Source organism: Cydia strobilella, chromosome 16, assembly GCF_947568885.1.
Source record: "Cydia strobilella chromosome 16, ilCydStro3.1, whole genome shotgun sequence".
Lineage (NCBI taxonomy): Eukaryota > Metazoa > Arthropoda > Insecta > Lepidoptera > Tortricidae > Cydia > Cydia strobilella.
In genome coordinates, this window is record NC_086056.1 from 5,802,752 (window position 1) to 5,825,351 (window position 22,600).

The window sequence follows — 22,600 nt, forward strand, 5'->3', positions numbered from 1 at the left end:
ATATATCCGTCATTGGCGTCCAAAAGGTTAAAGAGAAATTTCTCCCGGGAAAATACACGCTTATCGCTAATCGTTCTCGCCGGGCGGCTGCCTAAAGTATTTTGTATTTATTTGTGTCGTTTTCAAGCAAAAGGTACCACATTGTCACTTGAAATAAGGACGCTCTGACAGGTTTTTCGTATAAAGATACAAGCAATTTTCGTCCTTATGGTAAGCGACAATGTGGTACCTTTTTCTTGGAAACGTCACATTTACATCCGTGGCTCTTGCACATGGCGCCTGTTGCGTGCGCATGATTTTATGTATGCAAGTCATCAGTGGCGGATTAGCCACTTGGCAAAAGTAGCAAATGCCTCGGGCCCCGCGCGTTTCGGGGCCCCGTGCAGCTACGCATTGTGGCCGTGAAAAATCTAACAAGCAAATTAAAACAATCCATGGACCCCATGATAGAATTTGCTACAGGCCGCGCTGGCTTAATCCGGCACTGCAAGTCATAAATTAGCTTATCCAACGACAGCTACCGGCACGACCGGTACCGCACCAGCGCTCTTGACATCCACGCAGCAGCACGATGAGATCAGGTTGTACTCCTGGCACGAGTTGGCGTACAGGTACTTGCAGTCGGCCTTGCGGCAGTTGTGGCTGACTGTGGATATACGTGGTTTCATTTTAGTCTTAGAAAAATGCTCGCTAAATTCCTTGGCTTCATTGGGTTGGTAAAAAATATGGGTGGAGTCCGTCTAAAGTAACTCTACACCAATTTTTCAGCGACGTGTGTGGCAAATAAATTGCTTTGTTTTATCATAGAGTTCCTATGGCCACCTCCTGTCTCCATTATCAGATCAGCTCGATAGTACCAACCATATTGCATTGTCACCCGACTTACATGTGTGTAAATTTTCAGCTTCATCGGAAACCGGAAAGTGGGTCAAATTTAACTTGCAAGATTTTATTAGGTACAGACAGACAGACACAAAGAGTCGGGGAGTCATGCAGGGAGGGCATGGGGTGCGTTTTCGCGCGACTTCAAGTATGGACTCGAGCGCGAGAACGCAACCCATGCCAGTGTAAAAATGAATCCAGTGATATTTCGTTCAATAGCATTGATTCAGTAATTTAATATAAATATTATAATAATCAATATGAAAGTTGCTAGAGAAATACTATTGCCACTGTGACAAAGTACAAAATGGGTAGGAAATTAAATCTTTGACTGTACTACTACGGAACACTTGACATAAACACACCTAGGTACAATTTAGATACATACGCACATAAATACATAGGTACCTACATACATGACAGTTAAAATCATAACGACTACTTGTATTCGTAAACAAGCTAAAACTTTAAACAAAACTGACATCCTACCGTACCATAAAGTAAGTACATTTTTGTGCTGTGAGTCTGGATCAAGTCTTCCGAAGTAGAAGGCTAATTCAGTAGGCTTTTAGACAGCTGAGGCCTAACACGTGACACGTGCACATTTACCTACTTTCCCAAACTATACTTCAAAAACTTACATCCAGAATCCCTGTCGCAGCAGCAAGCATCGTGGGCCTCCTTATACGAGCAGTAGCTATACACAGACGAGTCGCAAAGCGGGCACCCCGGGTGCGCGCCCGGTGGCCCAGCCAACCCGGGCTTACCCGGGTACCCACCCGGGTATCCACTACCCGGATACTGTCCCGGGTACCCGGGCCCGCTGGGGTAGAGGCCTGGACCGGTGTTCGGGTATTGTGGGTAGTCGGGGTTGTACTGTCCGTAACCGCCTAGGAAAAAAGCCGCTATGTCTCTTAGGCTGAAACCTGTGGTTAGATGAGATGAGATGATGGTTAGGATGAGCTGATGTTGGTGGTGTAGATATATTTGGTTACTGAGAGTGATGTTAATGATTTTAATGATATATAATTTATGAATTTAAGCACGTTTGAAATTTCTTGTCTACGATCATCACCTTCATCTTCCTCGCTTTATGCCGGCATTTTTGCCACGGCTCCTGGGAGCCTGATGGGGTCCGCTTGGCAACTAATTCCGAGAATTGGCGTAGGCACTAGTTTTTACGAAAGCGACTGCCAGCTGACCTTCCAACCCAGAGAGTAAACTAGACCTTATTGGGATTAGTTCCGTTTCCTCACGATGTTTTCTTTCACCGAAAAGCGACTGGATTTCTTGTCTACGATATTTTATTAAAACATCGTGAGAAAACTTTTTCATTTATCATGCTTAATAAAGTGTAGTTTCTTCTCTGTTTTGGAAGAGCATAATGGCAGCCGCATTTATAAAACCAGTGGATGCGCCAATTCTTGGGAATATGTTGCCAGAAATCGAACCCCGTGATCTTTTAGCGTAAAAGTGAGAAAGTGCTCAGACGAGAAGGAGTTTATTGTGATCATTAAATCTGATTACAGTTAAAGTAATTTAGAGATTTTAGAGTAGGTAAACCTTTTAAATTGCCTAATTACCTACACTTATTTCGATAATTACCTAAGATAACAAAAGCACAATTTAGGTAATTAAAATTAACGGCATATTAATGCAAATATTGTTTCAATCTTATCTTTATGAACATCTATAAATCCGTCTATAATAGCTTAAATGAATCTTAATATGAGCGATGTCTACTAAGATCTATAGGCAAATTATTAAGGTTCCAGTAGGAACCTATCTACCTTAGGTTTGCTTAGGTGCATGCTCTACATAACTAACTTTTTTTAAACAAAAGAAAAAAAGTTTTTTTATGATGATATGATGAATGCGTTTTAGTCCTAGGACATCCGTTCCAAACCTAGGGAAAATGTAATAATAAATATCTAGATATACCAGGTGGCTCTGTGAGCTATGTTAAGCTTAGAAAATGTAAAAGTGAAAAAGTTACTTGTGCAACAAGAAAGTTGGTTTTTCTTGCGAGGTAGAATCTTGAGCGTAGCGAGGGACTCGAAAACGCGAGATGTAAAATAACTTTGCTCTCGTGTTGCACACATAATTTTTTACCTCAGCAGTGAGAACATATTAAAGGTTAAAATGTATTTCGAATTACACAGAATAAACAGAAAAAAAAGTATTATAGCATACGATACAATACGATACAATACGATACGATACGATACGATACGACACGACACGACACGACACGACACGATACGATACCATACGATACCATACCATACCATAAAAAAAATGTAATAAAAGTATGAAGTTCATGGCCCTTCACTAAATTAAAAAGCTACATTGTTTCACTCCTTGGAGTGAGGAAAGTCGCACTGCTGTTCACAAAGTTCGAGCTGCTGAGGTGAAAAATACTTAGTTCGTTGAGTCGTTATCGCATTGAACTCATAATGGTCTTAAGCGCCATAGACGCTATCGGCCCTTACTTCCTAGTCCTTTATGTCTATCCGCATTTTGAAAAAATCCAAAAACTGGATCGACGAAAAAAATCGATATAATCATAGAATCTGGTCACAAAATGTCACGAGAATCGGTTAAGAATTGCGACAGGTAGATGGGAACATCCGGACCTACGAAAGCACAATGCCCGGAAAAAAAACGGAGACCTTCGCTAACGCTTCGGTCAAAAAAAGGGGGTGTACGGTGTAGAGTTGGTACAAACAGATTCCATAAAATGTCCAAGGTGTAACAATGTCGAAAAGGAAGGAACCAGTGCTGTTAGAACTAAACAACACATCACCAACACAACTTGGGAGACAAAATCTACATCTATAAATACCTAATCGGATAATGCAAGGCGAGATACTGAATGATGCTCTACAGACCGTGGCTTAGTTTTCAATTCCAAGGATTTCCTTATGGCTTGAGAAGAAGTTTACCTAATTGTAGTTTTAACAACACATTCGTCTGTCCTTGTTTCGAGACGCCATTGTAATTAGATGATTAATTAGTTAAAGTTTGGAGTACACGTTAGTTTAGCATAATCATCTTAGATTGTTGGTTTTTTTTCACCAGTTTACGTGTCGGTAACAATGTTCGTCGTTTCTCAGAATTGGTATTTTTTCGATAAGTGAGACGTTAGATACTGACAAAACGCGCAGCCTGAACTTAAACCGTTAAAGGTAGAACCTTAAAATTTGAAATATATATTTACTTATATTCTTCAAATATTGTCGGGGATTTTTTTAAATTCAACCCTTTAAGGGGATGGAAAACGGCGCATGAAAAATATTCGCAGGCAAGCTGGAGCTGCATGATAATCCTGATCCATAGAATAAGTGCTGAACTGTCTGAAAATTACACAATCCGGTGGGGATCAAGTTCTTTTGACGTCAGTTAGGAGACATTAAATATAGACTGCCATGTAGTCTGCCAAAGTGACCTAATATAATATGTCATAACACACCTATGTTACCATAGGATGATAGGAATAAAGATGTGTTCCACCCGACATATTTGACATCTGGCCGTCACTATTTATTTGATGCTGACTATATCGTCTATATCTACGTACGTCTAATATATACTTACTTTAAAATCTTTAAACGATTAATGGTAAGTGTTAAATGAAATACTCAAACTTCAAACTAACTAAATCAAGGTCAAACTAAATTGTCAGTAAATAAGAACAAAAAAAACTATACTCATCCTTTTCTTTTGGGCGCTAGTACTAGTGTAAGACAGAGATAGTATGATTCTCTCTGTCTATGTTTGAAATGAGAGAGTCCTTTGACAAACTACAAATGCATATAAACGCATGAATTAGTCATGAGACGAAATGAACTGCGAATGGTGAATGACGTGAACTTTCCAAAATGCTGCTAGAATCGTATGGGTAGAGTTTGAATAATAAACAGACTTTGTGTTGCTCTCTTGTCATTCAATTCATATTCATAATAAGTTTTTGGCAAAAAATTAATTTCAGATACAAGCTTTTATCACTGACTGTACTTTTATCTTTACACAGGCAACTAATACTTACTCATCGAGACAATTAATTCTAATAACCCCAAACACAATTAGTTTGCGTTGTTTTATGACAGAGTTCCCATTGCCACTTCCTGTCTCCATCATCAGAGCAGCTCCATGTCATCATAATATTGCATTGTCATCCGATTTACATACCTATGTATATGCAAAATTTCAGCTGGGAAGTGGGTCAAATTTAGCTACCAAGATTTGACCCAGACCACATACATGCTAACATGGCAAGTTAAATAATAGCTTTTAAAAATTTTATTGTTGTAGAGATGTCAAATTTAATAACTTTAAGAACAATACAAACGGGTTACTTACTTTATTCAGTTTCAAATTACAATTTCCAGACAGATTATACGGAAAAAAACACCTAACATTTTAAAAGCTTTTAAAGTAAATAGGTAGGTACCGACTTTAATGTCTGAGCAGTAATGCTGACTATACCTACCGTCAATCAACTCTATCCATACGATACGATTCCCAGGTACGATTCTCTATGGCAAAGATCGTCGAGTATGTACATATGTATTTTTAATAGCTTTCATCATCGCTGAATTAAAAAAAATACATACTTAACGAATTTCTGGTAAACAAATAAACCGAATTAATAGGGGTATATTTTCTCAGCTCAATATTTTATTTTTTGCCTTAATTTTAATATCGAACCGATGCCCACTGTGGCGTACTGTAAAATGGGCTGAGTAGGCGCAAAACTGACATTCAAACGTCGATAACATTTTATTTTTACATATGCAAACTGAATGGTGTATATAATAAGTGTTTCGGACGTTTGTATTTTAGTTTTTATTTTATTTTGGGTAGTTCCATTTCATAACTTTGACGAGAAACAGGAAATTTCACCTCACCCCATAGTAGTAGTAGTAGTAAAACTCTTTATTGTACAAAAAGAAACAAAACAAGAGAAAAACGCATCATTCGTACAAAGGCGAACTTATCCCTTTCAGGGATCTCTTCCAGTTAACCTTAATAGTCCCTCGTAATTTGGGTGAGATGGGTTTTCATACAAAGGTGATTTTGGAAGATTGTTGGATCGATTTTTTTTATTATGAGTATTACTACAGCTCCATTTTAAATTGGAATACATTATTTTTGTAGTAGTAGCCTTAAAAACCCATCTCACCCGGGTTTCATCCCTTCTCTCCCCAAGTCCCCATTCATAACCCAACTCTGCCCGCGAACCCTACTCATCCCATTTTACGGTAACTCATAGATTAGTATATGTTATCGTTACCAGCGCACAGCTTTATTAAATGAAAAGAAAAACACGCAGGATGCAATGCAATTAATATTCAATATGGCTCGCATTCGTGCCTGTGCGCCGATGTTGATCAGTCTTACACAAGTTCACCTGAGTCAAAGGTCGGAAACTGTTCAGAAGATGCAACTGTCGTTGTGTTTAAAATTTCGGAAAGAACCCCCTAAACGATCAACTTCGCCTGACGATTAAAATAACATGAGGTTAGATGGGGTAAGACAAAAACCGGGGCAAGAGATACACTTGTAGCTTGTAGGGAATCCTCATACTGTTTCTCTTGCCCCAAGCAAAACAAACTGTTTCTTTTACCCCACCTGACCTTAACTGTAAATTATTGTTTGTATGCGACGATGTTTGCCACAGAAGTGATTAATGCTTGACACTCACCATTCCCCGAGCCGAGCCTATTTCGGCTTAGGTCGTAATTGGATTGTGGCTGCACACCTATTTTTGTAATAAAATGCGTAAATAAAGAGTAGTGCAGTTTTTATAATCCTCTACAGTGACATTAGTGATTAAAAAGATTACTTTGAAATTAATTAGAAAATAAATAACTTAATAGAAAAAAATATTTATGATAAAACTTAAAAAAAAAAAAAAAAAATATTTGGCGACCGGTCTGGCCTAGTGAGTAGTGACCCTGTCTGTGATGCCGATGGTCCTGGGTTCGAATCCCGGTAAGGGCATTTATTTGATGATGAATACAAATATTTATTCCTGAGTCATGGGTGTTTTCTATGTATATAATTATGTATTTATCTATATAAGTATGTAGGTATATCATCGCCTAATAGCAGCCATAGTAAGCTTTGCTTAGTTTAGGGCTAGGTTGATCTGTGTAAATAAGATATCCACTGATATTTATTTATTTATTGTAATATTATAAGTGCCTACGAAACTGTAAATTAAGTTGTCTCTTTTTAGTTACAGGTACTAAAATCAAAAAAGTACCTACTTACCGAAGTTTACCAAAATAAAATAAGAGTATGTTGCAGATTTTAAGTAAATTTAACTACTGCAAAATATTTAGAATATGCAAAATAAATACATACAAATTATGTCAAATGATAAATGTCCATAAATATAAACCTACCTTGAGCAACAGCAATAATTGCAACAAAGACGACGCACAACTTTTTATTCATTGTAGCACAAATATTAAATTAATATAAAATAATTAAATGATATCTCACGGGTGCGCACGAGTGGAGCACCGAGATGGATGTCCCTAATGAAAATAAGGCGGTATAGGTGGATCTACCGGTACTGGCGCGTGAGAAATGCTTACGAAGATACTAATCTACACCATTATAATAAGTTTGTAAAATGATGTGTCTGCAGGAATCGACAAGGTCTGAAAAAAAAGTGATTAACATTTTTATGGATGCACATAATTATTAATGTTTGAGCACCTTTAATCTCCTCCTCTAGATCTAGGAAGTATTAGGAGACAAGAGAAGCTGAGCGCGTTTCAGATTTAAAAATTTTAGGTGAATTTATCCTGCTGACGAGGGCATAGAGCAGTCAGTCTCATTAGTAACCTAAGAGGTACGACTTAAGTAGAGCAACTCCATAACGTATCGTACTTGCAGGCAGAGCAGAGTAGACCAAGAACCATAAAGTAGACAATATGCTTGCTTCGGGGCCTATCAACGCTTTTCTCTGAAATCTTTCTACTTCATCTGAATGTCTCTTTTGTTCATCATTTAAAAGTTTTTAATTCTGCCTGTCAAAGGCAGGGAAATACTGGCCAGAAAACTTTGTCAGCGGAAAAAGGCGCAAAATTCTAAATATGTATGGGATATTTTTCTACTGACAAAGCTTTCCAGAGTATAAGAGAAGAATAAATTTTTTTCACTTGTGTACAGAACTATACTTCAAGTGCGTACTAGTATGGTAAAGTTCCAGTCTAAGAGTTGTCCTTAAACTCTCCTATTGAGGCCAGCAATTATATGCAGGTGTTATATAACGATTTTAACTAGAATTTTCCTACTAGTCACTTTAAATGTGTATTTATGACACTGCACTTTGAATGGTGCGGGTTTGCTCCAATAGCTTTAGCGATTTATTTTAACTTAGTGATAATGCGGACATTTTATTAAATGATGCCTTTTGTATAACATAATAGTTATTAGGTAGGCATTTTGTATAAGCAGTCTGCAGAAATACAGGGGAACATAAGAGACTGAGTATCTACATGCTAGGTGTAGTGTATTCATTGTCATGGAAACTTTTAGTACCTATAACTTAAAGTGTATGCCAAGGTGTATTATAGGTACATAGTACGAAACATCTAAGCATTCTAAGCACTACGTAGGCACTACAATCTACATACTTTACGCTACTTTCGGGATCATAGCCGTTTTCTCCCATCGTATTTGGCTACCCGGGAAAACCAGGGAGCTGCCGCGAAAAAAAAAAAAACGATGCTTTATTTCTATGTTTGCGGTAGATACCCAGTATCATAGCGCTCTTTATTTTCTGTACCACACGCAGTTTATATTCTGTATTTTTTCCAGTTTCTGGTGGACACAACACAACATCAGGTGGGCTACGAGTTATTCTCTCAACAGAGCTTAATTGCCAGTTGCAAGTTTCCAAGAACTTGGAAAGTTTACACAAATCAATAGGAAATATCAGAGCATAATAAATAAAGAACAAATCCTAGATTTGTGAGAACATTTCCAACTTTTTGGAAGCTTTCGCTAATAGCACATCTGTAGAATAGTGATTTGACTATTAGATTGGTGACAGTCTGACAGTGTCAGGGTGTAAGGTGGCTGACCCGCGGTACCGTTGCGAACCAGTTTGCGCCCGCGCACGGCCTCGATCCATGCCGATTGGCAGAGCACGGCCAAGTTCTGGATTTACATAAATCTAAATTATCTAATCTATAAAAATAATAACTGGACATTAAAATCTTATTCACCAACCCAGAGAAGAAATTAACCCTTAGAAGCGGGATTAGTCCGGTTTTCTCAGGATATTTTCTTTCACCGTCACATTTGGAAGTCGGTCGCACGCTTTCCCGCTAGGCTTCCAAGCGTTTCTTTGTTAGGTATCACTACATAGTATAAAGCAACGTCGCTTCCTGCTGTCTGTCTGTCTCTATGTATGCTTAGATCTTTAAAACTACGCAACGATTTTGATGCGGTTGATAGAGTGATTCAAGAGGAAGGTTTATATGTATAATACATTGCACCCGTAAGAAGCCGGGGTGGGTCGCTAGTTGTTCTATACTATTCACAAAAGCCAAAACAAGAAATACACAAATTTAATGTCATATCTGGAGCTTGGACTTAAAATTCGACTTATACCTACAGTCTACACTAGACATATTAATAGCCCGGTACTAGGAAACAACATATGCATACTCGTATTATCCACACTTAGCCGACTTCATGCCACGTTATCTGCTCGTAAATCTAACTAAGAATAATGAATGCACCTTGGTCAAATATCCGTGAGAATCAGCATACATAAGTAACTGCGGGCGCAGTAGATGGACAAATAAGTGTAATATACGCATAAGTATATACCATAATGATATTCAAATTTTATGTAATTTTTGACTTGTAAGTTACAAGTCAAAAATTACATAAAATTGTAACTTAATGTTATCAATAAATTTTCATTTTCATTTTCATTTTTCATTTTCATGATGCCTGTGCCTACCAATTTTATGTAATTTGAGATAAAAACGGAAACGATATTTTTTCTTTTAATCTCTGGAACATATAACATAAATACTCTTTCTACATATCGTATCAATTAGACTTTGTATTATTTAAGCTAGTTATTAATTTCGTTTACGTAGTACCACTGTATATATCTTGTATGTAAATAAAGACTTTTTATCGACTTTGCCTATTTCGTAAATAACATAATTATATCAAGCTTAAATCTTAAATACACATTTTAGAAATTCATTTTTGAGGGTTTTACCCAAAGGTAAAAACGGGACCCTATTACTAAGACTCCACTGTCCGCCTCTCTGTCTGTCTGTTCGTATGTCTGTCACCAGGCTGTACCTCATGAACCGTGATAGCTAGACAGTTGAAATTTTCACAGATGATGTATTTCTGCTGCCGCTATTACAACAAATACTAAAAACAGAATAAAATAAATATGTGGGGCACCCATACAACATTTTTGCGTAATGGTGCGCAAGATTGACTCGCACTTGGCCGGTTTTTTAACTTGGCCTGTTTTTTACCATCCAAAGATCTCCATTGTAGCTAAATAATCAAACGATTTAGCCTGTTTATGTAAAAGCAATCGAGGACAATCTGTACGTATAAAATATGCTATAAACATGCGTCAACAACTTGACTGCTCCGGCCGTCGTTAGAGAAAACGTCATATGTGGCTATGAACATCGTGTATTTTAACGACGCTTTTTTACACAAGATGGAAGCCTTGAGGACAACCAGTTTCTATTAATATTGCACATCTCAGGTTTGTTGCCCTTTATTGTTGCAATTTTATTTTATGCTTACCATATAAAGGTAAGAATATATTATGTAGAGGTACAGTCATGGTATAGTCCAAAACAAAACGCAATTTCAACGCGTAACCTGCTGATTACTAAAAGATTTGATTGTTTTTATGGACGTGTAGTGTAGTTAGGTAGCGAAAGTTAGAATAAGGAATCGAATACTGGAGTAGGGGACGGTAGTTCAGACTAGCAAGTCTGCTTAGGGAAATACTAGAATTTATTATTATTTATTCTTAAATACGAATAGTTAACTATCATCAGAATGCCAAGGATTAAAATAGTAAATAACTAAATAAACATACGATATCCATGAAATCCGCTTGATAGGGTGCATCCAAATAATATACAGGGTGACCTTAGCCATTGGACAAACCCTGAAATCCCACGTAGGGTTACTTCTCAGGAATGCTCTAACGTTAATATTTTTTTAATTAGAACAAAGAAATAAATAAAAAGTTTTTTCAAACAAGTGGCAGTGTTTTTGACAACTTGTTCGAAAATGTGCGGCAATGATGACATTTGTCAAAAGTCAAAATCTTACTAATAAATAAAAAAAGAGAATCAATTAACACATACAGGCTGCTCCAATGTAAAAAATCGTAATTTGTTAATTTCTTCGTAACCGCTCTACAGGTTGTTATGATACCTGGTATACTGATTCTTAATACCCTAAAGCATATGTACATTTCGGCTTTGTCCAATGGCTAAGGACACCCTGTATAGCGAATGCGCCGCGTGAGCGCACGCAAGTTTGCCGTAGATTGCGTGCTTTATGCATGTGACTTGTATGGACTCACGAGTTGCGCTAATTTAGCGCGCAATCTGAAGCAACCAAGCGTGCGCACTCGAGACGCATCCCCTAGATCTGCATCTCGAGTACCCTTCATACTTTTGTACAAATCAGTTGTCTCGCGCCCCGTTGTATCCAGTCGTAGTAGTACGAGACGTTCATGTAGACGAGGATCTGCTTGAGCCCGCTGTGCCGATACCGGAAGGACACCAGTCCGATCTGCTGCACGAAGTTGGCTATCAAACCGCAGCCAGAATCGCCCCTAGGGAGCAAATAAATCTGATAATTGACTGCACATAATTGTTACCTACTACCATTTTTTTTTATTGTTTGTTAAGCTAGGGTTTTTACAAATAAAATATACATATAACAATAGCAGAAATACGTATTATAAAGAAAGAACCTATTGTAGGATGGCGGTGGCGCCCGCAGTGCACAGCGGAGCAGGGCCCAAGTTGCGATTGGTTAGAACTACTTAGAACCGCAGAAGAGGCCTACGATACCGGCATAGTTAAAATATTGCGGGTTCCTCCGGAGTCCGGAGCACCTTGGATAATCATAAGGTTTTTTTTTAGAAGCCAAGTAATCCTCAAAATGACTAACTAACAGATCGGGCCCATGGGTATGCCGTACACCGCGACCGTGTAGCCACAGCCTAAGAGACGAAAGTCTGAAAAGAAGAATTGTTAAGGTTTTAAGGGTCACACGAACCCGTCGGCAAAGTGCTGCTCCCAGTGCTCCCATACTATGGAGCTACGTTCTTTTTTTTAAATGACCAAGGGATGCAAGGCACACATTTCAGTCGAGGTAGTTTGGCGCGCTTAAAATGAAATGGTGCCTTCTACTTTTCTTTTCATTTTGAATATGAGGAAAGAAAAATTCATATTTATAAAAAAAAACATGTACAACCTTTTGTACTATTTCTTGAAGGTACTTTTAATTAACAATTTCGGTAAAATGGGGTGGGGGAGGTGTAACGGGGAGTTAAAAATCAGAATGGATACTGTTCAAAAAATGCATTTAAAACCAGAATTTAATTGCTTATCGGTAAGAAAATAAAAATAAACATACGTACGATGGAGAGTAAAATCTTTTATATCACAAACGTATCGCTTTCTGCACACTTCACGGAACATGTATGACCCACTTTCAGAGCATGACAAATGATAAGTAACTTACAGACTTGGGCGTTTGTTAATGTCGTTCTCAACGCACATCATGCCAGGCGAGAGCGCGTACGTCTTACAAGCCTGCTTGGGCTTAAACGATTGCTGCACCCATTGCAGCCCGCTTGTTTCCGGGTACCGGTCGTACCGGGCTTCCTGTAAACAGTAAACACCAAATTAACCAGGAGGGCGATTCGAACATTATAAATTGTATAATATTTAGAGATGCCCCGAATAGTGGTTTTGGCCGAATACCGAATACTCGGCCCCTCTCTCGGCCGAAGTGCCGAATATTCGCCACACATGCGAACATTTTTGAGTTACAATTATTATGAAAACTGTTCGCCAACACAGCACAACGTTTGCTAAGATATTTTTGGTTAAACAATTTTCCAAGAATACATTTTAAATATTAAATATATCATGTTTATGGTTATTTTTATCATATAATTTTTCTTTTTAGGTAAGTGCAACAGATATTTGGTATTTGGTCGAATAATGAGCAACATTCGGCCCAATACCGAATATTCGGCAAAGTGGCCGAATAGGCCGAATACCGAATAGTTGCCGAATATTCGTGGCATCTCTAAAATATTGTTATGAAATGGCTATAGATATATATTATCTGTCAGCTGTTGAAAACTTGATATGAGCTGTAGATTATATCCATAACCGTTTAAAAACAAGACATAACTGTCAGAATAGGCCTCCAGGTGGCCCAGGTAATATGACAATCGTATTCGTCGAAAATTTGCCTTTTTGCGTCTGCTCCTCCTGCTTTCATCGGCCACAACGAATCAAGTGGAATCGGTGAGCTAATGTCCTTTAATTTCATTTTTTTTATTACCACACAATTAAATTGACAATGTAATCAGATTGTGCGTAAGATTGGTCCGTCATGTCTATGTCTGAATTCCACTTCTGATTTTTTTGTGACAGGTAAACGAAGTGACTGTTCCCATGACAGACGATAAATGGCGACCCGCATAGGCCCGCTGCACAAGGAAAATTATATTTGTTTAGTTTTCCACCTAAATGCTATGCTAACTCATCTGAAGTAGCGCGGCTACTGGCCGGTGACACAAACGGTCTACAACTGACAATACATTAGTGTCATTACAAACGCGAATAAAACCAGCATGAATACAAAATAATACTCTGTAAAAAACCTTATTTAAAATGTTCCAATAAAGAAAGAACCAGAAAGCAGCCACCACCAGTAGAGGCCTCTGCCAGCAGCAGGACCCGAAACCACCGGTAAGCCAAGTTAAATTCATTTAAGTTAGTTTAGCACAAATACAGTCCACTAGCTTTATGCCATAATATTGTTATAATAAAACTGGACATTAACGACCTACATTAAAGAGTCCCCAACCAGCAACCTGTAGCTGCGCCCCGCGCGGAAATTTCCTCTTTATGATGACTCGTTTAACAGTTCTCCCCAAGGGCAGCTCCTCCTGCGAGCGCGCCAGCGCGATGTCGTCGCGGTAGGTGCGCTCGTCGAAGCCCTCGTGAACCATGTACAGGGATACGTATCTGGCTGCTTTCTTCTACAATTATACAGTAGGGCTGAGATTTAGTGATTGTATTTAATATTCAATATATGTGTTGTCTAACAAAACTCGGGAACGTTTGGCAGCTAAAGTAGATGGCGTTGTATCGGTTGATTGGGACTATTGGGAGATATTTGGGAACATTAATTTGCATCCACACAAACAATCTCCGTTTCGTTCGGAAGTAAAAATGGCCCGTTAATAACCTGAAACTTATGAACAGCAGAAAATTAATGCTTAAACGACACTTTCATCGGACATTTGGCTGGATGAAATGAGATATTTTAAGATTTTTAAGCTTGGGTTGTTAATTTATTGTACACGTGTAGGACCGGCATGTATTTTATTTTATTATTTATTACTGAAAAACTATACATACTTTACCTGTGGCATTATAGCACTCCCAACAAAAACTACCACATCTAGCTCTTGCTGACAGGATTTCAAGCAGTGCGCGGCCGACAGCACTAAACTCTGGGTCAATATAGACCCACCGCAAATCCAAGACAAGCCATTACATGTCATATACATAAACACAACGTGAGGAAACTGTTCTATCTTGGCATTTTGTCCTCCTACGATATATGCTTCCATTTTTTTTCTAGTCTTCTCTAAAATCAGTTAACTACACAAAAACAATGAGTTATTTGCAGCAAATTGCAGGTAGTGATTATCGTTTCTAAGTGAACGGAATGCTACAAAGTAGGTAATTCCTTAATGAGAAATCATAAAAATTGTTAGTTGATTAGGTACCAATGTACTTATTTGAATTGGTTAGGTAGTTTTCTCTCTGTACGTGTATCCGTACTTGATAACTGCGGAGGAATTAAGTAAAGTTTTTATTTTATTTACACCTCCCATGGGTCTGACATCCGAACTTAAAAGCTGACGTCAGTGATTATTTCAATTTATTCGGTATTAATTATACCCAAAGGAAATGCACGGTTGCATGCAACCTATGTAGGGTATGCATTCGGAAATGTGAGCTAAAACGGTTACTGAGTGGGACCTATGCAACGTGTCTCTACCCTCTCGACATAGATGAATAGGACGTGTCGATTAGGGTATTTCTAACCTAATGTACCTACAAAGTCTCATTACAAACGCCACAGTATAACGGAGAAATTACTCCTATTTATCGTTGATTTATTTGAATTAATTTAACTTTTAAAATATATTTTTTTAATGTTCATCTAATCAAATAATTTACCATATTAGAACATTCCTGAGAAGGAACTCTATATACTCGGGATCTCGGTCAATGTCCAGAGAGTAGAGACACGTGTAGCACACCATAAATATGTAGACCGTGCGCGCGCATAAAAGGAGATGACAACGACTTGGACACGGTATGGTGGGAAAATACAGACAATACGGTTGAGTGGAGGAAACGAGGGAAGGCCTTTGCCCAGCAGGCTGACAGCGGCAGGCAGACTAAATCAGGCTAAGAAAAACGTTGATTATTATTACGCCCAATGAAATATAAAGAGCAAATGTGATATTAAGTAAAAACATACAGTAATTTTTCATACCTACCTTAGGCATACATGCTTATACCGAGTATACATGGAGTACCTAGTTACAAAGTAACTTGTAATTGAAAATACCTATGTAGTAAGGAATTTACTTTTATGTAAAGTTAGCGTTATAAGAAATACAAAGAAAAAAATATAGACTAAAATGTATTCTTTGTCCTTTTTGGCCACAATGTTTAGGTAAAGTGTTATTCTTAATCCGGACAATAAAGGTTTCTTGCTTGATCCTCTATCCAATCAATGTAGTAGGATACATTAGTGTAGATCACGACTTCCTTTCTACTCGGCATCCTGAATGAGACCAGCCCGATCTGTTGACCGTTCTTGGATATTAGAGCACTGCCGGAGTCGCCACTGTTGGAATTATTAGCAATTATCACAGAGCTGACACATTTTTCATCGTTGTCAAGTTTCAACTGTCAGTGAAGTCATTGAAGTTTTAAGCAAAGTAAATTATTAAATTAAAAAATAATAAATTAACTTACCGCGATGGGTGATTCCTTTCGCTATTCATAGCGCACATCATTCCGGCCCTTAGTCTCGTTACTTCAGTACAAGTAGTGTATGATTGTACAATTTGTACCACCATCTTCAATTTTTGTGTTGCTTCCATCGTATGTTCCTGCACGGAAGTTTAATTATTAAGTTTTAAAATGTTGTTGGGTACATTTTTGTTCGCCGCTCGGCTGGACTTCTTTTTAAGAATGATACAAGTATGGGGGCAAATGGCTTGCTTACAATTATTTCCTAATTTTTAGAACTACTACCTTCATATAGTTCATATAATCTAAAGAAAGTTTATTATCCAAGTAGGCATATTAGGTACAATGCGCTTCAAATAAAGCTACGCCGGCTCTAACCCTACTCCTCTGCCTCGAGAAGATTTAAATCCCCCCTCAATTGGAGGCCTGATCTACTGATGTGCCGCCAAAAAGTTGCCAACATTGCGAAATATCCACTTAGAAATTTTTTGAAAAGTACTCATATTTTTGTATAAGAATCGAAAGATTATATTCCATTTCAAAAATTAAAGTCTTCTTTGTTTGCTGTGTTTTTTGCTCGTGTTCTTAAAAACTACATTTTTGCAGAAATTTGTTTACTTACATCGATTGTTCCCCATCCCGCAGTTTTAGCTAAGGTAACACCAGGGAAGCTCTTGGCTATAACAACTCGTTTTATGGTATCTCCTAGTGGCAACTCGGATTTCAGGGAACCTACGGCTATATCGTTATAAAGCGTTTTCGTATTGTACTCGTTGTGTATACGAAAGTTATTGATGCCCTCGGCCACTAACATCTGAAATAGATAGGCGTTAGTTATTTGTTATGCAAGGAGCCAAAATGCCACTTCTATACAATCAAAATTACGCCCTCATTTTAAAACGACGAACATTTACGTAACATATTATTATATCAATGTATGGTACTAGTTTTCGTTGTTAAAATTGTTATACTTACAAATAATGTAGAGAGTGTACTCGTTACTCGTTCTAATTTTTTTGTAGGTATTAATTTGTAGCAACGAAAGATAGTTACCTATATGTTACTTGAATGTTTATGTCAAATTTCATGTTACTTCAGAATATCGTTTTAAAATGAGGGCGTATCGTCGATTATATAGCGGCGACTTGGAGCTAAAAAAAGCGGCCAAGTGCGAGTCGGACTCGCGCACCAAGGGTTCCGTACATTACACAATTTAAACAATGTATTTTTTATGTGAAACGTGAGTGAAAGGTAAATTGCGGTTTACGATTTATGACGTATTAAAAAAAACTACTTGCTACTCTCGAATTAGATCTCGTTCAAACCAATTTTCGGTGGAAGTTTGCATGGTAATGTATATCATATATTTTTTTTAGTTTTATAATTTTCTTATTTTAGAAGTTACAGGGGGGACGGGACACATTTTACCACTTTGGAAGTGTCTCTCGCGCAATCTATTCAGTGTAGAAAAAAAATGATATTAGAAACCTCTATATCATTTTTGAAGACCTATCCACAGATGGGTTACCCCACACGTATGAGTTTGATGAAAAAAAAAAAAAAAATTTGAGTTCCCCATAATGGGGAACTCCCTTTTTCTATTTTTGTGTGAAAATCTTATTGCGGTTCACAGAATACATCTACTTACCAAGTTTCAACAGACAGAGGTTCTTATAGTTTCGGAAAAAAGTGGCTGTGACATACGGACGGACAGACAGACAGACATGACGAATCCTTAAGGGTTCCGTTTTTTGCCATTTGGCTACGGAACCCTAAAAAGTGCTACGATTTTTTAAAAACTCTGTTCTCTGAACTGAACCTACGGCACTTAGTTGAATAAGTGTCATAAGTTGAATAAGTTGTATTAATTATTACTATTATTACTTTGTCACTCGAGGCGTTTGCTTGCACTTACGCACGCGCAGTGATGAAGCCTTAATTTTGAGATCTTTGATCTATGTGACAAAAAGTAGTATACCTAGTAGGTGAAGTACCTAGTACATTGGAGAAAGAAACCTGGGGGATATTGGAACTATTTTGTGGGTAAGGGCGCCAGTTAAACTATTATGGCTCTGCGTTGAATGAGTAAGACAATTCTAATACCTCATTAGTATTCGCGCTTCCTGCATACGCGAACATATCTTTCTGTCTCATTAAACAATGCTCAAAACAATGTCCAGCTGTCAAAATTAAATTCTGCGTCAAAATAGACCCGCCGCAAACTTGATGCTCCTTGCATATTACGTACAAATACACGGAATGTGGAAAACTCTCTATTTTCGCGTAAGCGCCACCTTTGATAAAACCTTCCATCGCGCTGTTACATGTTGCGATAAATAAAACTAAAAGATTAAAGAACTCCGTTACAACCATAGTTAATTCATTGCACTACTTATCTCTCGGGAAATGTTATTGAAGCAAACAACCATACTGAAAATAAACGTTAATCAAGAGAGATGCAATACACGGAGAGCTAACCCCGGAAAATGGTTAACGGTTATGAGACTTATGAGAGCAACGAAACTAGACAGTTTGTTATAATCCTTGTTACTGGATCCAGACGTCTGGCAGTTGTTTAACGGTGGAGGTCAGATAATGCAGGCACCTTGAAGGATACCAGTTTTAGAGTTTTGCGGGCCTACCGCGAACACCGAAGTTCGCAAATTGCGAGCATCTTTTTTTATCAGTCAAATTAGTCTAATTACGCCATAATTGGAGTAAAAGAGAAAGATGCCCGCAATTTGCGAACATAGCTGCTCGCGGTAGGCCCTTTGTGTTTGATAGTCCCTTAAATCCATAGCGGCAACATCGACATACCTGTCATCATACTTAAAACAAAAACGCATTTCTACAATAAGAATTACGGTTCGAAATCGAATGACGAGAAAGGAATGTCAAATGATTGAAGGGTCAATGGCATTTATTTCTCGTTGCTCTTATTATCATATACCATTTTCTGGGGTTAGCTCTTAGCCTAAAATAATTGGGCAGTTAAATTTATCATTCCGTTAACCAGCAGCAGGGAAATGTAATTAACTTATTTCCGATACATGCGCAGAACCTTTATGGCACTAATCTTGATGGTACGTATCGGAGTTAATATTCGTAATTGGACTAAAATTAAAATCCTGAGTAGTGCGTGTTCTCTAGCGCAAAAGTCTGGATCTACTCTACAGTAATATTCATTTCTAAAAAAAATAAACTAACAGGAAGAGTTCAAACTCTTTAAAAAGCAACTTACATAAAAGTAGGTATTCGAATTTTAATTATTATATTATTATAAGTTATTTTATCCGCCTGTACGGATATGATAAAGACAGTGTCCGTCACTTTCAATCCCGCGGTTTTAGTATTTTTTCTTAAAGTTAAGAGGTTTACAAACATTTCAATTTGGTAGCAACCAGCCAACCAGTCAACTGCCCAACTCAATTGCACATGTTGCAAAGTTCTGGCTTGACTATAGGTTCGAGGTAGCTATTTGCCCGCCCATCGTTAGTTCACTAGTTGGTTTAGTTCGGATCGATATGAAACTCACACTAGTTGCATATGGATCCAATCATCAAACAAGAACTTTTTTAGCAACGTGCAACGTTAGAGAAAAACTTTTTATATTTGGATAATAAACTAGCAGCTGAGGAAACCTTAAAACCTATATTTGTTAAAAGGATATAATACGCTTCTGCCTTCTTTTAAAAATTAATTAATTGTACACAAAAAAAAGTAGCTTGCTTAAAATTCAAAACAAAAAAATATGACTAAATTGTGTTGGAGATAATAATATTTGTAACAATCCCTATAGGACAAGTATAAAGAAATAATGAAGGCCAAATCCCGTGTAGGATGTAAAAATGAGAAAATTAATAATAACGAAGGCTTGGCATAATTGTCATCAATCACATTGCGGCTTTATTAAACTCACGTACGCAATAGACAAGCGGCGCGATTCGGGAAATGAATTAGACATTCACTTGATATGAAATAGTAAAGATACCTGAACATGATGCATCATATCAAAAAATTGTGAACTTTTTTGTTAAGAATTTAATAAGGATTGTTTCTTTCATTGACACTTTTTTTCCTAAAATGTATATATACTTTCCCCGGGACATATTTCATGCTAAAAGGGGGGGTTGCGTCAGGGGGAGGAGATGGGACCCTAGTGTGAGTAAAGCACCGTACCCAAAGGTATCATACTACATTAATTTCAAGCTGGTAATAATATGTTTTTCAAAAAACACCATTTAACCGAATCATAAGCCCCATCCCATTATCTGGGGTCGGCTCTCCTTGTGCCTTTTCCACTGCCGCAACTAGCAGTACCGTGGTTACTTGGCCGCTATGACTTATATGATTATGAATTTGTTTATCATCAGGGGATTCGTCTGCTCGTTTGTCTTCTATATCATAAAAAAGCGAGCGTAGTGAGTGGTTAGAAAAGTGGAATCTAGAGCGTTGCGAGGGTTTCAAGGGTTAAACAAACTTAGCTACCAAGTGAAACACAATTTTCGCACAACACCAACGCTAGGAAAATAAAACATTACAAATCAAATCTGAATGAAACAGAAATTGACGTTTGTATTTTTAGACAATTGCGTTATTTACATCCCAACCTACAAGAATAAAGTCAATCAGTCTAAGTATAATGAATTGATCTTGAGTAGGTCGGAGTTTGCGTCACACATACACGTCGACTCGGATCAAGAGATCATGCTCACCGTTGTATGGATACGCCCACGTAAGCTTATTGAATTTTTTTAAGATTACATTCAATACCGGATAAACAGATTAGTAAATCTGTGGCTCTGTGAGCTGTAGACCTCGCAAACCCCCATCACCATCACCCATAGCTCCGCCATTTTAACAAAATGTCCTAAAACCGAATGGACAAAAAAAAAACTTATAATATAATATAATTATCGAACCTAATCACAAAATTTCCCGAGTTCCGGTTGAGAAGTGCGACATCTAGAGAAACACAGCTAAAAACATTTTTGTCCAATCTGAAACGGAGATGTTAGCACGCAACCTAATTGTGTTTGGGGTTTTTAAAATTGTCTCGATGGGTATTAGTTACCTGTGGAAAGAGAAGTACAGGCAGCGATAAAAGCTTGTACCAAAAATAATATTTTTGCCAAAAACTTCTTACTATGTATGTAGGTATCCCGCGCGGGATCTGGACCCGCTTTCCTTTGGTTTCACCGGGTTTAATGCTCTTCCCAATGAATTATCGGACATCCAATTAAGTTTATGACGTTAGAGTATTAAGAGGTTTAAACTATGCAAGGGCCTTGTATAGTTTAAAACTCTTTTTTTAATATTTAATTCCTTGCTGCAAGGAATTAAATACCTCGCTAATCCCATCTGTAACAATCATGAGACCACCACCACCATCAGTCTGTTTTATATTGTTTTTGGTCTTCTTTATGTATAAGACAAACGAGGTCGGTACACAATACACAACCATCAAAAATTTATATAAATATACTTACTTACACATGAATGAATGCCTTATTATATTACTTACCTGCAGTGTGGCACAAATCATGAGCCGGTTCTACGTGGTACTAACATTGGATGAAATATAAATCTAACTTGTATAACATATTGAATAGATATACATCTTGGAAATTGCCCAGATGTGTCAACGTTTTGTCATGTACCATTGCACATTGCATGTGCCATAAAAGGGTTGTCCATTGTCCGGGTATAAAAGCGGAAAGGATACATGCTTTTCATCGTTGCATATATTCAGTAAGGCCCAATGATGCATGCAACCATGAAATGCATGTGTATCTTCTGCTTCTATACCCACTGCTTACATAATTGTATGAGAGAGACAACGTGATAACCTACATTAATATTCAATCGCCCGACACGTAAACGCTATAAATATTACTTAAAAGGCAAACTTTTAACCGAAAAACTGGGCCGTGAGTGACGACCCTGTAACCCTGCCGAAGGTCACTCAGTATTAACGGCTTCTAGGTTGTATCATTCAAAACAATGGTGATATAGGGACGTTCTCATAATCTGAGGCGAGTATGAGGCGAGATTGGCTGAATGGAGGATGTGCGGCGCGCGTGCGCGGATCGCAGGTCGATAGTGGTGACGTCAGAGGAAGACAGGCCTCAGTCAGCCGCTGCCGGCCACAGCGTTATCATGTGGTTACAATGCTTGGCCGTGACGGTCCTTATAGCCGCGGCTTCATCCTCCGAGGTCTTTACCAACTCATTCCTGGTGCGATTCAAGCGGTCCGTGGGGCACGAGGAGGCGAGCCAGGTCGCGGCGCGCCACGGCTTCGACAGCCTCGGCCCGGTAAGTGACCACGTGATTATGCGTAAACATAAGCACACACTCATATTTTGTTAATACAG

General features: G+C 38.0%; 3 protein-coding genes across 3 annotated transcripts in view; 1 reads left to right on the forward strand and 2 right to left on the reverse strand.

Annotated features, from left to right (window-relative positions):
* Positions 1 to 474: 474 nt before the first annotated feature.
* On the reverse strand, positions 475 to 7,443 carry LOC134748274 (uncharacterized). Its single transcript, XM_063683008.1, has 4 exons — positions 7,296 to 7,443; positions 6,590 to 6,646; positions 1,524 to 1,772; positions 475 to 646 (listed from the first exon to the last, which is right to left on the reverse strand). Exons 1-4 carry the CDS (start codon positions 7,345 to 7,347, stop codon positions 504 to 506), a joined length of 501 nt encoding a protein of 166 aa, XP_063539078.1. The 5' UTR covers positions 7,348 to 7,443; the 3' UTR covers positions 475 to 503.
* Positions 7,444 to 15,884: 8,441 nt separating this feature from the next.
* Positions 15,885 to 18,646, reverse strand: LOC134748264 (trypsin alpha-3-like). The gene is made up of 4 exons (XM_063682999.1): positions 18,330 to 18,646; positions 16,849 to 17,040; positions 16,230 to 16,366; positions 15,885 to 16,098 (listed from the first exon to the last, which is right to left on the reverse strand). The coding sequence occupies exons 1-4, from the start codon at positions 18,597 to 18,599 to the stop codon at positions 15,939 to 15,941; spliced, it is 759 nt and encodes a 252-aa protein (XP_063539069.1). The 5' UTR covers positions 18,600 to 18,646; the 3' UTR covers positions 15,885 to 15,938.
* Positions 18,647 to 22,260: 3,614 nt separating this feature from the next.
* The window catches only part of LOC134748245 (neuroendocrine convertase 2), a 99,606-nt gene continuing 99,266 nt past the window's right edge, over positions 22,261 to 22,600 (forward strand). Inside the window, exon 1 of the mRNA XM_063682975.1 lies at positions 22,261 to 22,541. Within this exon, the coding sequence (XP_063539045.1) occupies positions 22,287 to 22,541 (255 nt within the window). The 5' untranslated portion in view covers positions 22,261 to 22,286. The remainder of the gene's footprint in view (positions 22,542 to 22,600) is intronic.